This window comes from Falco peregrinus, chromosome 6, assembly GCF_023634155.1.
Source record: "Falco peregrinus isolate bFalPer1 chromosome 6, bFalPer1.pri, whole genome shotgun sequence".
Lineage (NCBI taxonomy): Eukaryota > Metazoa > Chordata > Aves > Falconiformes > Falconidae > Falco > Falco peregrinus.
In genome coordinates, this window is record NC_073726.1 from 65017489 (window position 1) to 65033622 (window position 16134).

General features: G+C 54.6%; 1 protein-coding gene across 3 annotated transcripts in view; it reads right to left on the bottom strand.

Annotated features, from left to right (window-relative positions):
* Positions 1–8760: 8760 nt before the first annotated feature.
* DENND2A (DENN domain containing 2A) overlaps positions 8761–16134 on the bottom strand; it is a 60164-nt gene continuing 52790 nt past the window's right edge. For all 3 annotated transcript variants that reach the window (XM_055807929.1, XM_055807927.1, XM_055807928.1), the window contains exons 15-20: positions 15270–15447; positions 14442–14483; positions 12950–13067; positions 11517–11756; positions 10379–10465; positions 8761–9480 (exon numbers count right to left, since the gene is read on the bottom strand). In XM_055807929.1, coding sequence (XP_055663904.1) covers positions 9449–9480; positions 10379–10465; positions 11517–11756; positions 12950–13067; positions 14442–14483; positions 15270–15447 — 697 coding nt within the window. In that variant the 3' untranslated portion in view covers positions 8761–9448. The remainder of the gene's footprint in view (positions 9481–10378; positions 10466–11516; positions 11757–12949; positions 13068–14441; positions 14484–15269; positions 15448–16134) is intronic.

A 16134-nucleotide genomic window follows, 5' to 3' on the forward strand; every position in this document is an offset into this window, starting at 1 on the left:
TCTTCTGTCTGCTGCTTGTTGGTAGTGTATCTCACTCCCTCATCTAATGTTTTGGTCTTGAGTAAATCTTCACAGAAGGAGGCCCCAACCTAGGGAACTTCTTTGTAAAGAAAAGCTGGTTTCTGGTCTTTCAGACCTGCTTCCCTGAACCTTCAGTCCTTCCAGACTTTCTGTTGAGGGAATTTTCCCTTTCTCCACCTTGTGTCACTGCTGTCTAGTATCATGGTAGCTCCTCTGTCATCAACTCCTAGATCTTCAGGACCATGTCTCTTTAGGTGGGCCCAGCAGCAACATCCTCTCTTGCTGCTTACTCCTGGTTTCCATCCAAGAGGTTCAATGGACCATAACCTGTGGCCAGGTGCAGCTGGCAGGCACATAACAGCGTAGGACAACCTCATCAGTCTTCCCAAGCCAGACAGCAAAAGCTGCCCTTTCTTGCTCTGAAGTGCAATGCCCCTGGAGAAAGCAGGCAAATCTAATCAGAAAGGGGTAACCAGGGGCCAGCTGGTGGCCTTTAAAAGATGACTGCCCCTTGTTCCACATGCCTCCCGCTGAAACTGGGGCTTCCTTCACCCTCAGCCCAGAATGTCAAGCCTGAAGCAAAAGTCAGCAAGCCCCCCTCACCTCACCTCCATTACTGACCACCTGGAAAACCGCTGAGCATTTTGCAGAGAAAACTTCCCGCAAGTGGCTGGCTGGAGAGGAGCACTGGCAGGGATGCGATCCTAACAGAGCACTGCGTGCTAGGACCAGAATGTTTAGTCACACCTTCCTTTCCCTCTGGAACAAGGTGTCTCCTGGTACCATCGCGGAAGCTCAAGCTAAGGATATTGTTTTGAGGGAGGAGGGGAAGCACAGCCCTTCTTTACAGGTGGACAGGCAAGCCATGTAGCTCAAGTGATTCTGCGAATTTCACAGTGAGTACACAGCAAAGACAGGAGCAGAGGCAGACCTTCCTTGTCCCTCTCCAGGCTAAAGCTGCACGGTTATGCCTCTGCCTTTAACCCCTCCAGCATCTTCATTGGCAAGGACGTCTACACTTAGATAATTTTATGCAGATTAAGTCTGGTCCACAGCCTTTTGAAAATTAGCTAATGTAGCCAGCTTAGCTATGGAAACCAGGTTCTCACTCTTCTGTTGTGTAACTCATCTCCTTCTAGATATCTTCCAGCCCCTGAGTGACTACACTTGAGGGTGGGAAGACACCAGCTCTACCTGTGGTTTTCCAGTGTTATGCAGGACCATCAGTGGCCGACAGGGGAGTAAGGGGATGGCAGTGGGTGAGTGGCCAGAGACCTCTGTGTGGGTCTTACAGGGATCCTTGCTGGCTCAAGGCTGCTGAGCCATTCCCACGTTAGAGGTAAGAAGGCCAGTGACCACATGAACTCATCCTTGGTCTACAGGGGAATGCCCACGGTGCAATTACAAATGCCAGAATGATGTCAGGGGGAGAGCAGGACAGAGAGGGTCCAGCACAGGCTTCAGGTACAGTGTCTGTGAAACAGCCGCCCTCTCCCTTACAGGTTCACACCAGCGGTGGTGTCCAAGGTCATCAACACAACAGCGATGCATAAAAATATCTGTGCTTTGCTAGTTACACCTTTGCTGTCTATACAGAAAATAATAGCAGGAGGTGTGTAGAAATCAGCTCTCTGGTCTCCTGCCTGGTCTCCTGCCTTCCTTTTGCTCACACCCAGGGGGGTGGGCTAGCAACTCACTACACCCTCGAGTCCTTCCTCCCACCAGGAGGATGCAGCACAGCAGGCAGGACCACAGACAGCTTTCACACTGGAAATCTGGTCTTGGAGCAGTCAGAGGTGGTGGTGGCTGCAGTGGTGGGACTGGTGCCCATCCTTCCCAGTGTTTTAATTCAGGGCTCCCCACTGGCTAGAAACCATGACAGCATCCTACTCAAATGCTGTGTCCAAAGCCAGCATTGTCAGCCCTTCCTCAGCAGGCACACAGAGCAATTTTGAATGAAAAGCTTCTCTCCTCCAGCCCCGTGCATGTGCCCTTTGGTGGATGAAGAGACAGGGCTCAGTGGAAAAAGACTCTGGGGTGACCCTTCCCACTAATAAATGGGGCCGAGGGGAAGGGGACAGCGATAGACTATCACTATCTATAGACTATCACGATAGACTGTGACTATTTCTGCCAAGAGGGTGCTGATGGGGAAGCTGTGATGTGGTGAAGGGTGCCATCCCTTCTCCATCCAAGAAAGATGCCAAATATGGACAAGTATTAAGGAGCAAAGGCATTCCTGATGGAGCAATGAGGAAAAGTCACCTCCTCTCTCCCAGCACGTGATGTGCACAGGATGCAACTGCCGGCACCAACAGTTCAGTAAACACTGAAACTCATTAAAATTAATTTCCAGTGGAGTTGGGTCTTGGTGCTGGCTGTTTTTTGAACCTGATTGATAGTAAGCCTGGAGTACAGACTCACCTTTCCTTTCATACAGAGGCCACCCATCAGCTGACTAAAGCTTGGTCAGGGCAGCTCTAGTGCAGCCCACCTGGGTGGGCTCTGCTGTTTAATAAGAAGTGAGATCCCACTGCAATGGATGGAGGCATTAACTGGGTGTCTTTCCTCTACCCAGACCACTTTCACCAGGCTCATAGTAACTCCTTACCTCTGAGCCTGCCACCTTCCCATCAGATTTGGCTAAAACTGGGCAAAGAGCTGAGAAGGTACGAGGGGTGGGCTGGAGAGCTGACAAAGCTGTATCTCATCAGTGCTACCTCCTCAGGCAACCGAACTGAAAATAAAACGGCTGCCTTTTCAGAGACTGAAGGGACTCATTTTGATCTTATACACCCCCTCTCCCCCTGCCACGCACAAACATTCACCGGCAGCCCTTCCCTTTACTAAGACCTTGCTTGCAAATGTGATTTAGCTAAAAGACTCTTCGCTCAGCGGTGGGAGATGCTGCGTGCAGGCACACGTGTACCCATCAGCAGGGATGGGGTGGCCATGGTGGGAGGGTGCTGGGGTGTTTGCGAGTGCAAGGGTGGGGGATGGGGGCTCACGCAAGCAGCCGGGTTTGTTCAGAAGTAGGGAGGTGGGACACAGCAGGGGCGGGCGAAAAAGGCTGTGCCCCTGGGATATGTCCCTGCCCTATAAAAATGGCTTTGGCTGGATCCAGCGGCAGGGAAGATAGGCAGCTTCTGCCTCTGTTCCTGCCTCCAACAGCCTTGTCTGGGCAGGTGGACCCCGAGCAAAGCCAGGTCCTGAGGATGAAGGTCCAGGCGCTGCTGCTTGCTGCGCTCCTCCTGGTGCTGTTCTGTTCAGCCCTGGTACCATCTGCGGCATTGGGAGGCCAGGCCGACACCCCAAAGAGGCAGCCAGGAGCTGGAGGCCCTGGAGAAGATCCTTGGCCACCTGGAGATGGAGGGGACAACCTGCCTGGGAAGGGCTCAGACAGGAGCCGCACCCCAGCCGGTGCATGGGAGGTGATGGGAGAGGCCCCCCCTGGATCCAGGTCCCCCAGCAAGGCCATGGCCAAGCCCCCGCTGGACAGTGGTGAGCAGGACCCCCCCGGCAAGCCCCAGAGGGTCCCGCCACAGCCCTCCCGCAGCAGGAGCCTGGGGCTGAGCCATCACCTGAAGGGCTACGGGAAGTTCAACGGGGACACGGTAAGCACAACGCAGCCAGCAAGAATGAGCTTTTGCATGGAGGGCTTGCAGGGGGACCAGGAGTGAGGGGAGACACCAGCCCCCCACTCCTGACCGTGGGGCAGGCAGCTCGGTGAGCCCCTTCAGCTGACCTGCCTGCAGGGCATGGAGGGGCTGTGCATAACGGCGTTATGAGTGCCGAACAAAGAGGATGGGACCAAAGAAACAGGCCCTTCCCTCTGCTTCACAGCTCTGTGGGTTCCTCCAGGGCGAGCGGGCAGGATGTCATCAGCCCCCGGTGCTTTTTGTAACAGGGAGCCAGCAGCAGCTCTGGTAGGTCTGTGCAGCACAGACAGCGAAACCAGGCAGGACAGCCCCCAAACGCACTGCCTTGCTGCAATGCAGAGAAAGGAGAGCATCCTCCCGGCACAGCCCCGCGACCCGAGCTGCCAGCAGCTTCACCGCCCAAAGGCTTGCAGCTGTTTGGCCATACGCTCATGCTAGGCAGCCAAGGCTGGGGCCCTGGCAGAGCAGGACTGGGGTGGCACCTCCCCTCCAGGCCGAGGGCTGCTGCACCCACACCGACCCATGGGCTGCCACTGTTTGCCCTCACATTGGTGGTACCTGCCTGAGCAGCTCAGCCAGCTCTCCAGCTTCAGAACGGGGTCCCCCATGCACACCTGAGCCCCAGCACCCCCACACACAGCCTCACTGCCTGACAGTCCCTGTGGCACTGTGGGGACATAAAAACCAGGCAGGACTAAGTGCAGCAGGAGCAGGTGCCGAGTGTGCCATGACCCTGCAAACATCAGGCAGAAAAGCTGCTTTTGGGCTATTCCTCGTGAGCCAAGTGTGGAAGTACTTGGTCACAGCGTGGCCTTACAGCACTGCTTGGCTTGTGGTGCAGTGACACCCAGCACCTGGTGAGGCTTAGAGCAGAGCTGATGGCCATGCATGCAGGTGACAAGCACGTCAGGAGGTGAGCACAGATCTGGCTGCACTTGTCCCCCTGTACTGTCCCCAGAGCTGAGGGACAGTCCTTCTCCAGCCCCAGCAACACTCCCCTGCCCCCAGTCTCGCATTCACCGCCCCACCAGCACTGCTATGAAGATCTCCCAGCTCAGCACCATTCCCTGACACCCCCTGCTGCACCGATGGGCACCGCTCCTCGCAGTGCTGCCTGGAGGGAGGCACAGACCTTCACTGCCCGTGGGAAACCTGCTCCACAGGCTCAGCACTGCATCCCACAAATAAGCAACTTCTCATTTATCAAACCCAAAGCAGCTCTGAGTCTGCGACACAAGCAGAGCTTGCCTTACCCAAGAAGTACCGGGTGATGCTCTGCCGGGGTAGGTAACACTGCAGCAAGAGGGTAGAGGCAGTGGGGCAGAGGCTGTGTCATGGCTGTGGGGGGCAGCTGCTTAGCGTGCTGTCTGCCAAAAGTGGTAATGAACTGCTCCTGGAACTACTCCTTCGGGCCCTGACTTCTCCAGCTCCTTGCATGAAGCTGTTGCTCTATAGCCTGGTGAGTAGCTTGTCCTGCTACTGCAGGTTTTACTGCATTATTTTGCTGTTTTAAATGGAAACCAAACATCCACCAGCAAATGCTCATCCCATCATATCACATAATCTTCTGCAACTTGGCTTTGCTTTCTAACAAGAGCCTCTCCACCCGGCCCAGCTGGGGGAGATGAAGAGGCTCTTTTGAGCTCAACTCACCCCCCCCCCCGACATCACACCACTGTCAGCTTGAGCATCTGGAGCCAACAGCCCCTGGCAAGCATGGTCCCAGGGCTGAGCAGTTCACATCACCCCAAAATAACTGACACACTGACTGTGGGACATGCACACCCCAAAAGGAAACCTTCCAACTTCATGAGAGGCTGCTCTCGGGCAGCCCAAGCTTGTGCAGTAGGTACTTCTTTGGGGCTGCGTATGGCACGGGCTCCTTGGGGCCAGGGCTCTCAGCAGTGTGAGCACAGTGGTGACACCCCTGTGACTGGGAGGGGGTCCTGGGCCAGGAGCTGGGCAAGGCTGGATGGTGGCACAGTGGCCACCACTCTCCCTCCCTCCACAGCACTCCTGCCGCGGCATCCAGTCCCGGCCCTGCCAGAAGCCCCCAGACTGCAGCGGCTGCCTGGGGCTCTACACCTGCAAGCTGCCCGCTGGCACCTGCGACCTTAAAGCTGTCTCCAGGCAGAGAGGTAGGTTGCAAACCCCTCGGCCACTGGTACCGGGCACACACCCACCCCCGCAGCTGCCCACGACCACAGCCCTGCGGCTACACCCCTCCAAACCCAAATCAGACCCACCCTGGCAGGGCAGGGTCTCGTCCCTCGACTGCACAGGGCTCCCTGTCCTGCTGGCACGGGCCACCATCAGTGATGAATGGACAACTGTATGGTGAACGAGGCGTTCCCGTAAGTACCTGTAAGAGCCGGGATTTGCCCAATACCCTGAGCTCTCGCAGGACGCCGACAGCCTGCATGGGGAAGCCAAGGAGGGGTATAGGGTTCAGGGTTTAGCCAGCGGCTTGGGTGTCAGCAAGTGCAGCTCCCCTGGGCATCACAGGCCCCACAGAGCTGCTCACATCGGCATGTGCAAGCTGCTCGATTACTCAGGGACCAGCAGGGAGCAGAGGTGGTGGCTTGTAACATTTAACTTTGCAGAGTGAGTGTCGCGGTTCTCCAGTACCCTTTGGTAAATCCGTACTGCCCCCAAACTGGCCTCCTGCCTTAGCACGTTTGTCTACACCCATGCACACACAGTCATGGAAGAGAAACTCATCCCAGGCTACTAAACAGAGACACCAGCTCTGGTGCAGAAGACCACTGGCTGTGGGACATACAGGCAAATATAACGCTTTGGGTATTTATAGCATATATATAGTATATCGGGCATACCCAGCATACGGGCTCTATTCATAGTCTTCTCTGGCCACCTGCTGTCAGCAGCCTCCACAGGAGGGCACACGGATCTGTAGTCAGACAGTCTTACGCATTTCTTCACAGGTGGGTTCCTCCCAAACTTCCAGAGCCCTAAGGGACGCAGGGTCCTTCTCATCCGGAGGCAACACCACCTGATATAAAGCTGGAGAGGCTGTCCTGCAGCTGGAGACCAACGCTTTCTGTCCCACTTTCATTGTAAATCCTCAATGACACAGCTGCTCATGTTTCTTTCATTGCACTCCTCATGCTGCTGCTTTTTAAGACCCTCCTTGGATTCTGTACGCTATGCAGGCTTGATTCCCACTTTCCTGAGAGCTGCCAATGAAAGCACTGAGCGGCCATAGAGCCCAGTGCTGGCAGAGACCGCGTGGAGCCCCCAAATGAGATAAATGGGGCTATTTCACCACCCTTTTTAATTTGAGCTATTAGGATATTTCTGTAAATGCTGCCAGTATCTCAGCATGCTCACACATGAGTTCAAGCTGAGCTAAGGAGCTTGTGAGCATCGGGCATCCCGGGAATCCCTCCCAGCTCCTTACCACAGCACCCACTGAGGAAGGCGAAGTTCCATGCTGTTGAAAATGTCACTCAAGAAGGGGAACATGGAGCCCCGAGGAACAGGCTTGGCAGCTGCGGGCCACGTAGGACACCTGCTTCTGGAGGCCTGAGCTGAGCCACAAGATCAGCTTCATTTAGCACCCCAAAAAGCTTTGCAGGCATCCTGGCTGCCTTTGCATGTGTGGGTGCATCCCAGCTTTGCAAACCCTCATTTTGCTACCATTAAAAATAAAAACACCTTTTAAAAAGAGAACCAAAACACAGCATTTGATTCACCTTGAACTCCACTGCAGTTTCCTTTGGTGGGCCACCACTGTGTCCTGTGACAAACTGGGCTTTAAGTAGTGCCAAATTTTGCTCAGCACACCCGAGGGGCAGCTCCCCATACCCTCCACCTGGTCACCCCTGTGGGAGCCTGACCCTGGGGAGGGGGGTGGATAAATGCTGCTGGCTTCTCCGACCCCCTCTATCACTGCTTCAGCTGTCCCTGCACATGGGTTAGGGAGCACAGAGCTGCAAGTGCTGCCTACCTCCCCCCTCCCCCTCGTGGCATTACTGCTCTTCAGTATTTATGGTGCTCATCACAGAACCACAGAAAGGCTGAGGTGGGAAGGGGCCTCTGAGGCCAACCCCTGCACAAGCAGGGCCATCTAGAGCCATTTGTGCAGCTTACCTGGTCCCCAGATAGTAGCAGGTCACAAGACATAACAAGCCCCTCAGTGAAGCACCCTCTCCCCAAGCACTCAGCCCTCCATCTCTCCACGCACCCAGCTGCCTGCTCCTGCCACCACCCATCACAACCCACATCCTCTGTCCTTAAACACAGCACAGGAAGAGGCTGCAGGAAACTTCGGAAATGCAGGATTCAAAAGATTCAGAGCAGCACTGGACCCACGCTACCGTGTGGAGGTGAGCCCCCTTGAACCCCACTACTCGTCAACAAGGGGCACACGGACCATTTTCAAAAACTCTGGCAGCCCTGTGTAGCCCAGCGTAGCATGGCTGCCCACAGCAAAGGTACCCACACGCAGCTCTAACCCTGCAACCCCCCAGGCCCTGGGGAAGAGATTCCCCTTCGGGCCATAGCAGAGTTACCCTCTGGCTTCCTCTTCAAAGAGCAAAGGAGACCCAAGGATGTTCCAGCTGCTCTTGACTGCCTTCACAAGTGGTGCAAGGGAACAGCTTTTGCACCAGCTGGAAAAGCGCCCTCATCCCACCCTCAACCTCCATGCGCCTCCCCAACACCTCCTCACCTCTCCTCCCCACTGGAACAGAGAGGCAAGCAGAAGGTCCTCCCTGCTCCCTAGCTGGCAGCACAGAAGGTAGCAGCAGGCACTCTCCCCTTGTCCACTTCCTACCATGGTTCCCAGCAGCAACACTTGAGCTGGGAGAGCACATCCCACTTTCAGGAAGCGGGTTTCCCTGGCAAGACCCTGCAGATGAGCTCCACTTTGGGCTCCCCTTGCAAGTGGCCAGGCTAGGGAATAAGGCCATCCAGGCTGTGAGGCTTAAAGAGAAGCCAAAGGCTTGGCCAAGCCAAGAGTTCAGCTTCTAAATGTCCTCTCCGGCTCACACTTGGCACCAGGTGGGCCAGTGGGCAGACACGGCTTGTCCCCTTCCCCAAAACACCAAGGGTCTGCTGCCTTTTACACCACTTGCTTTTAATTACACTGCATAAGGAAAGACCTCTTCTTGTGCCAGGACCCCCTGGCACAGCCACCCGGGAGCTGGCTGGCCCATCAAGTCCTCAGTAGGTTTAGTGGTTCCCCCTCACCCTTCTCCCTTGCTTGGAAGCTCCTCCTGGTCAGTCCACATCATCCCTGCAGCCCGCAGCATCCTTACTTTGCAGAGACCTATTTCCATACCTCTCTGTTCCTCCCCTCCTCCATGCCTGAGCTTTGCCGGCTCAGTCCCGTGGGAGTCCCACTTTGTCCTCCTGCAGCATCAGGCAGAGAGGAGGCAGGGCAAGAGTCATTGGTTAATAATTGTTCTAAACCCAATATAAATAGAAAAATACAACAAAACAAAGAATTGACTAGCTAAGAGATCCAATCTGCTGGGATGCCTGCAACGTGCTAGTGCAGAGTTCAGAGAGTGCTTGGTCCAGTGCATGGTACTGTAGTTATCCAGAAACCTGTCCCGGCAGCCCCGCAGCCATCAAATCTTCCTGTGGCACCACACGTCTGTGCGAGCACGTCCTGGCTGTGGTCAGCTCCCCAAAGCTGTTGGCTCCTGGGAGCAGGCTGAATCGGAATGGTTGATAATAGTCTGATTTATTGCTGTTAAATGGTAAAGCCATTCTCTTCTGTGGAATGATGTGCTTTGCTCTTACTTTTTGTGGAGGAATTTCATTTTGCTACCTGGAGAGACAGAGAAAGGAAAACGGACTCCTCACAGTAACAGGCAAAACAAGTGTCATTCCTCACCACCACCAGCTGAGGAAGCCTATACAGAGAATCACTCCTGCTGCCAGCCCTGGGTCCTTACCCACAGCCACCCGCCCTGCAAAGCTGGAAGCAAGTGCCAGCAGAGCAGGCCGTAGCTCTGCCCACCCCCTGGAAGCAGCGTCAGACTGGGACTCTGCCAGCCCCGCAGCACACCCTCCAGAGCCCACTTGCTCAGTGATCCTGGAAGGTGAACTTATTACTAAGCTCACCTGGCCAAAGCACATGTGGGTAAGAGGCAGGGCACACCAGCCCCACAGACACTGCTGCTCCTAAATGGCCAAGAAGAGGCAAGAGGGCCAGGGATGTGATCTGAACAGAAGATCAAACTCTCTTAGCCATGGCGTCCAGTGACTTAGCAAGAACTTCTAAGCTCAGCCTGGAGCTCTCATCTAGCTCTCCTTACAGCGGAACATGGATTCAGCCTTGGGATGCTCCTGGGCAATTCCCACTGCTGATCCCTAAATGCAAACCTGAAGGCAATGGAGACTGTGTCACTCCCCCCGCCAGGACATGCATCCACCACTCACAAGTCACTGGCTGCTCCGTTGCCTCCTTTGGAAGATGGAGACATAGCCCATGGCCCAAATCTTTGGTTCTCCATCAGCCTCCAGGTCAGTGGCAGATCGGGGGCAGAGCCAACAGTGTGCCAGAGCAGGGATACACAGCCAGGCGCTGCTCACTCACAGCTCAGAGCACGGCAGTCAGTCACCAGCAGAGCCCTGCCACCCTTTGGCAGCTTCTCTGCTGCCAAACCTGAAGGCAACAAGAATCCCAAGCCTCATGAGAAGCCAAGGGGGTGCTGGTTCCTTACCTAGGCCTTTCAGGAACCTATTGACTCCACTCTGCTCCCCACTGGGAAGTGTTTCCAGGTACTCCTGAGCCCGTACCTCAAACAGTCCTGCAGAAAGAAAGAAGTTAACAACTTCTATTTTGTTTCCCTATAAATAAAAGTCAGACTGCCCATCTGAAAGCGTACTGCCCCAAGCTTACCAATAAACTATTGCACACAGAGGGAACAACTTACTCCACCTCTTCTACCAGCTGAGCCCAGATCTGGGACAGGAGCTCCCTAACCCACTGCAAGGCTGCCTGAGTTTTTGTACCTCACACAGGGAGAGACAAAAACTCCGTTCATTCTGCTACAGACACAGCTAAGTCCAGAGAGTGAGATCAGCTGTGGAATCATCACATGGGATGTACCACCCTGTAAAAACTCTTTGAATCAGCCATCTATTCGAGTGTCCACTGCTTATGAGTGCTTGGGAGGAAACTGCTGAGGCAGGGATGAGAAACTTCAGTTGCCTGTAGAGCCCTCAGGACTTGGGATAACAGGAGTGAAACAACAGAAGCAGCTCTGGGAGGGACACGAGCATTCACATTTTCTACTAGCCAAAAAAGCCATAACCAATACAGCCAGTTCTTCCTCTAGACACGGGAAGGGGACATGAGGGACTGCAAGAATAAATGTTGTTCAAGCAGTGTACCCCTTCTATGACAGTCCTAATGAGAATTCAATGTGGAATGAGGAGGCACACACATGGAGGATACCGCTTATGTCCCTTACTGCAGTGGTGAAGGGTGCCTGTAAGCCCAACCTTGATAAGAAGCTACCAGGTCACACACAAAAAGCCTCCGATCTTCAGCAGCCCGTTCTCAGGCACTGTGCAAACATTACGCCTCACCACCTTCCTGTGAGGTGATGCTCCCCTTTGGGAAGATAAGGAAACAGAGAGAAAAAAAAATCCCCAAATGGCTTCCTGAAGGCCACACAGGGGTGTCAGAACAAACTGTCAGCCTATGCTAGCACTTCCCTGCCGTGTCCCTCCCAGTGTCCCTGCACAGACACTGCAGTATCTAGCCATGGGGCTGGGGCTGGGGCTGGCAGCTGGTGAGCATCTCCTGGCTCTCACAGGAGCAACAGCAGTTTCCGCAACAGCAGAGCCCCTCACCTCTGACTCCCTGCTTCCGCAGCTCCCGCTCCTGAATGAAGCCCCCGAACATCTGTGTCTCCATGAAGACCTCCAGGAAGTGTCGGAGGCTCTTGGAGGAAACGGACTTGCGGAAAGCCTCGCGCTGCAGGGTCCGCTCCTCTCGCTCGGTGGGGGTCAGGAAGAGGGAGTAGTGGCCCACAATCTCCACAAAGAAACGAACAAAGGCCTCAGACACCACCTCATTCAAAGGGCTGGTCTCTAAGGAGAAAACAAAGAGGCAGCGGTGAGGATAGTGCTGTAAGGAGATGCTAGGAAAAGCCCTGGGTACAAACTCCCTGGGTTTTTTTCAGATCTGACATAAGCAGAGAAAGCTGCTCAAGAGAGACAGCATCCTAGGAAGTGCTTGCCATGGAAGAGGACTGGGCTGCTACTACTTTGAAAACCACCAAGCTTTGTCTTGGTGCTCACTCCCCCCCAGTGGGATGGGGGAGAGTATCCAAAGAGTAAAAGTGAGAGAACTCGTGGGTTGAAATAAAGACAGTTTAATAAATACAGCAAAAGCTGCACACGCAAGCAAAGGAAAACAAGGAATTCCATTCACCACTTCCCATGGGCAGGCAGGTGTTCAGCCATCCCCAGGAAAGCAGGGCTCCGTCACACATAACAGTCACTTGGGAAGACAAACGCCATCACTCCGAGCATCCTCCCCTTCCTTTTTCTTCCCCCAGCTTTATATGCTGGCCATGACATCATATGGTATGGAATATCCCTTTGGTCAGTTGGGGTCAGCTGTCCCAGCTGTGTCCCCTCCCAAGTTCTTGTGCCTGCCTCAGTCTGCTGGTCTTGAAAAGGCCTTGACTGTGTAAGTGCTGCTCAGCATAACTAAAGCACCCCTGAATTATCAACACCGTTTTCAGCCCAAATCCCAAACATCGCCCCATACTAGCTACTGTGAAGATAACTGACCCTATCCCAGCCCAAACTAGCACATTCTTCACGCTCCCCTCCAACCAAGAGATGCTCATACTGCCCCGCAAAGAGCTGTCTCAGCCCTGTCACCTGTGAGCCACACGGCCACCTCCGAGCCTGCAGCTCTGCCAGTGGACTGTCCCCAGGAGGAGCCTGCATCTCTCACACTGGCAGCAGCAGAGAGGTGCCTGTGGGTTCCCCTTGAAAGGAGGACAGGTGTTCCCTGCAGCCGTAAGGGAAGGATGGACAGAGCCAGGAAGGGATAAAGTACTGTTTCTCTTCACCCAAAGAGAGCTGACCCCAGTGCAATGGAATATTTAATACAGCTTCCACCAAAATCCTGACCTACCTCCTATTTCTGTGGTGTTAAATTCAATACAAGCCTAACTCTCCCCTAAGAAGCGACAGGAGAAAAAGGGGCAGGAAAAGACTTTGAAAAAGGTGCAGGAAAAGGTTTGAAACTGAAAGGCACCATGCTTTACCCTGCTTGCCATTGACAGGGCCCTCCTCCTTGTCACTCGCCAGCTCATTCCTCTGTTCCAAAATGTGTTCTAGGGCAGCCTGCAGCTTGCGGGGCAGGATGGAGTCCTCATCTTCCATCTGTAAGACAGATCCACCTCCTCAGGGCCTGGGGCCGGGAGATGGCTGGCCCCTGCCCTTCTCCTCACCAGCTCCTATCCTGTCCCCAGCACGGCAGGGGGAGCGCTAAAAATAAACTGTGAGGAGAGGAAGAGGGAGAGGGAGAAGGCGTAATATGCTTGGCATGTTCCCAGCACCTCCCAGTGCAGGACTGTGAAGAAGCACGAGAGGACGGAGAATGGGGGTGTCTTTTTCCCAAATATTCCCCTATTCTGGAAGAATTTCAGGTGTTTGACCTGAGAGGCTACCGGGCAAGGCTCACCCGTGGCCCTACCATCTGCCTGGGAGCATTCGCAACACCTCAGAGACTACATATCTGAACAATGCTGGCATGCAGTCAGGTGAGCACAACCCCTGCTCAGCTCTTCTCAGGCACGATTGCGTTATGGAAGCATAACAAGTTCCCACAGAGCAACAAAGCCAAGGAACTGCTGGTGGCTGTGTTCGAGCTCCAACCAGCCCCAGCTGAGACAGCATGATTTAGCTTAAACCTCCCAAAAAGAGGTGCAAGGTGAAGCGTATCACTGCAGCTAAGGCAGCTGACAAGCAAGAACCGCACTGAAGGAGTGGCCTTCACCCACACACCACTTCCTGCAGCAGGAGGTGCACTTGCCCCATCCTATCCATGGGACCTGAGGGACGGCAGGACCAATGCAGCCAGTGTTGCTCAGCAATCTGCCAAAGAGCTCTGGGGCAAAAATAGCTTCCTGGGCCAGGAGTATGTTCACTCATCTATCCTCTTCCCTTTAATATCCCATTGTTTCTCTCTACAACAAAGTGAGGTAAAAATCGGCAAGCAATCTTGTCTGCGGAGCAACACACAGACTCCTGTGTACCAGCTTCCTACTTGGGACCCACCCAGTGCAAGGAGTGAGGAACCACAGGCTCACTGGGCAGGAATGATTTGACGAAATCATCAAGGCTCCCTTTCCCATCAAGGCTGGGTATGCAATAGGAGATGTGACTGACAGACACAGGCTGGCAGAGCCTGCGCTGCTCCCCAGCAGACAGCGCTGAGCTGAGGCTTTCCAGCTCTGCCCTCAGCCTTGCAGGACGCCACTTAAGGACCCACTGTGCTCAAATGATAATGAGCATGAAATGATAATGAAAATGAGAGATAACGGACAATGATTTGGTCTTTAACAGCGGTGGTTTGGGATGCCCATATTATATAAGTACACAGTGACCCCTATAATGCTGCCAGCCACAAATCCTGCCTCAGTTTGCGCGGGGAGTAAGCAATCCACCCAGCCAGGCAGGTCAGCAAACAGAGGGAAGTAAGGTGTGGTGTAAAAAAGGGGGAGAAGATGAAGGATAAGCAATAGCCCTGCTCACCTGTCTCAGAAACCGGTTATTTACAAGGTCAACGACGAGGACCTAAGAGTGGAAGAACAAGAATAAAAAGGGAACGTTGTTATTTCCATCGTCGGAGTTCATCTTAATCTGTAACTGCCCTGGAGGAAAAGCTTCAGCGCTGCCCCTGCTCCACCGACCCACCCCTGCAGCTGGAGGAGGCGCCCAGCATGAGCCCAGAGCGGAGCCCTGGCTGCAGCTCTCTGACACCATCGCCACGGACCGCAGAACAGCCGGGACAGCAGGAGGCTCTGCTCCGAGGCCCGGTCAGGGTCAGAGCTCCATCTTTTCTCCCTGTGCGCTGCACCACTGTCCCCTGGGTGGGCAGGGCGGGAGATGCCTCCCCAGCCACGTTCAGCCTTGCTGCGTTCACCTTTGTGCACCGTGAATCCCATTCTTAATCATGTATTCCTTTCCTTAGGCGCCTGTGCTAATTAAAGGGGCAGCTATTTGTAGCAATCGCATTTCAAGCCTAGCAGACCTTGTGCTCTGCCCCTAGGCAGCACTGTGCAGAAACTAACAGAAATTTTAATAAAATCATCTCCTAACCACAGCAGCCCCACGGTGGGAGATCCCAGCCCCCTGTCTTCCCAAGCTGCGGCCAAGGCAAAGCGCAGCCCTCTGCCTCCCTGGGGGACATCTGCTTCCTCCCCCACCCCACACTTGCAGGAGCCAGAGGACGAGAGCTCGACTCCTTGACGCTACCGGCTGCCAAAGCGGAGTCTCAAGAGCAGCCTTTCTGCCACAGGAGACAACTCAGCCCGCTGGAAGCAACGGAGACCAAGGCCGCGGTGTGGCTGCGGGGCTCACCTCCTCCACCGGCAGCTCCTTCAGGCGTGGCAGGGAGCTGGAGAGCAGGCCGATGAGGAAGGGGGTGGGCGAGCACACGATGTCGATCATGGAAGGGGGCAGCACGGGGATGTAGGTGTGCTGCCAGGTGAAGGGGTACAGCAGGGCCACCGTGGCGTGGCAACACTTGGAGAGAGTGCTGGAAGATGAAAAACAACCAAGGGCAATGGCCGGTCAGTCAGGAGATGAGTGGCGTGTCCTAGAAATCAAGGCTCTTTCAATCGTTCCCTGAGTGATCTTGGTAATTCCTAGGGGCTTTCCCAAATTTCTGATCCCGTTTCTCAGCTTCAGGAGCAATGACCTGAGGTATGAGCCCAGGTTATGAAAGATGATCCTGGCCCACATGCATGTGGCAAGAGATGGGTCCCACTGAATCTGGCATCTGCCACTCCAGTGCCCTGATGGGAAACACCAGACAGACACAGGGTCTTCCATGCCACGGCCTTTCACTACAGACATTAGTTTATTCTCCCACAGCATGCCTCTGTGGCTGTTCCCATGGGAAAGCCACAGTTCCGAATGCACAGGGGCACACTGTCTAGCACAGACTGCACACAGCTGCGGGGTGCAGAAGATGGCTCCACCACTACAGCAGCTGTCTGCTGGGCTGCACTGGGGCCCAGTGACCTGCTGGCTGTACTCTTGGCCTCATCAACACAGCTGGATGGCCTGCTCGGACCCCTGGCAAAGCCCTGGGCACAATGTGCAGCCACAAGGTCTCCAGGTGTTCCTTGCAGGTCGTTCAAGCCATGGTCCACTGCTGCCCCTTGGCTCGAAACCTGTGCAACATACGTGCTTTGACCCCGGGAAACCCTTAGGAGGAATA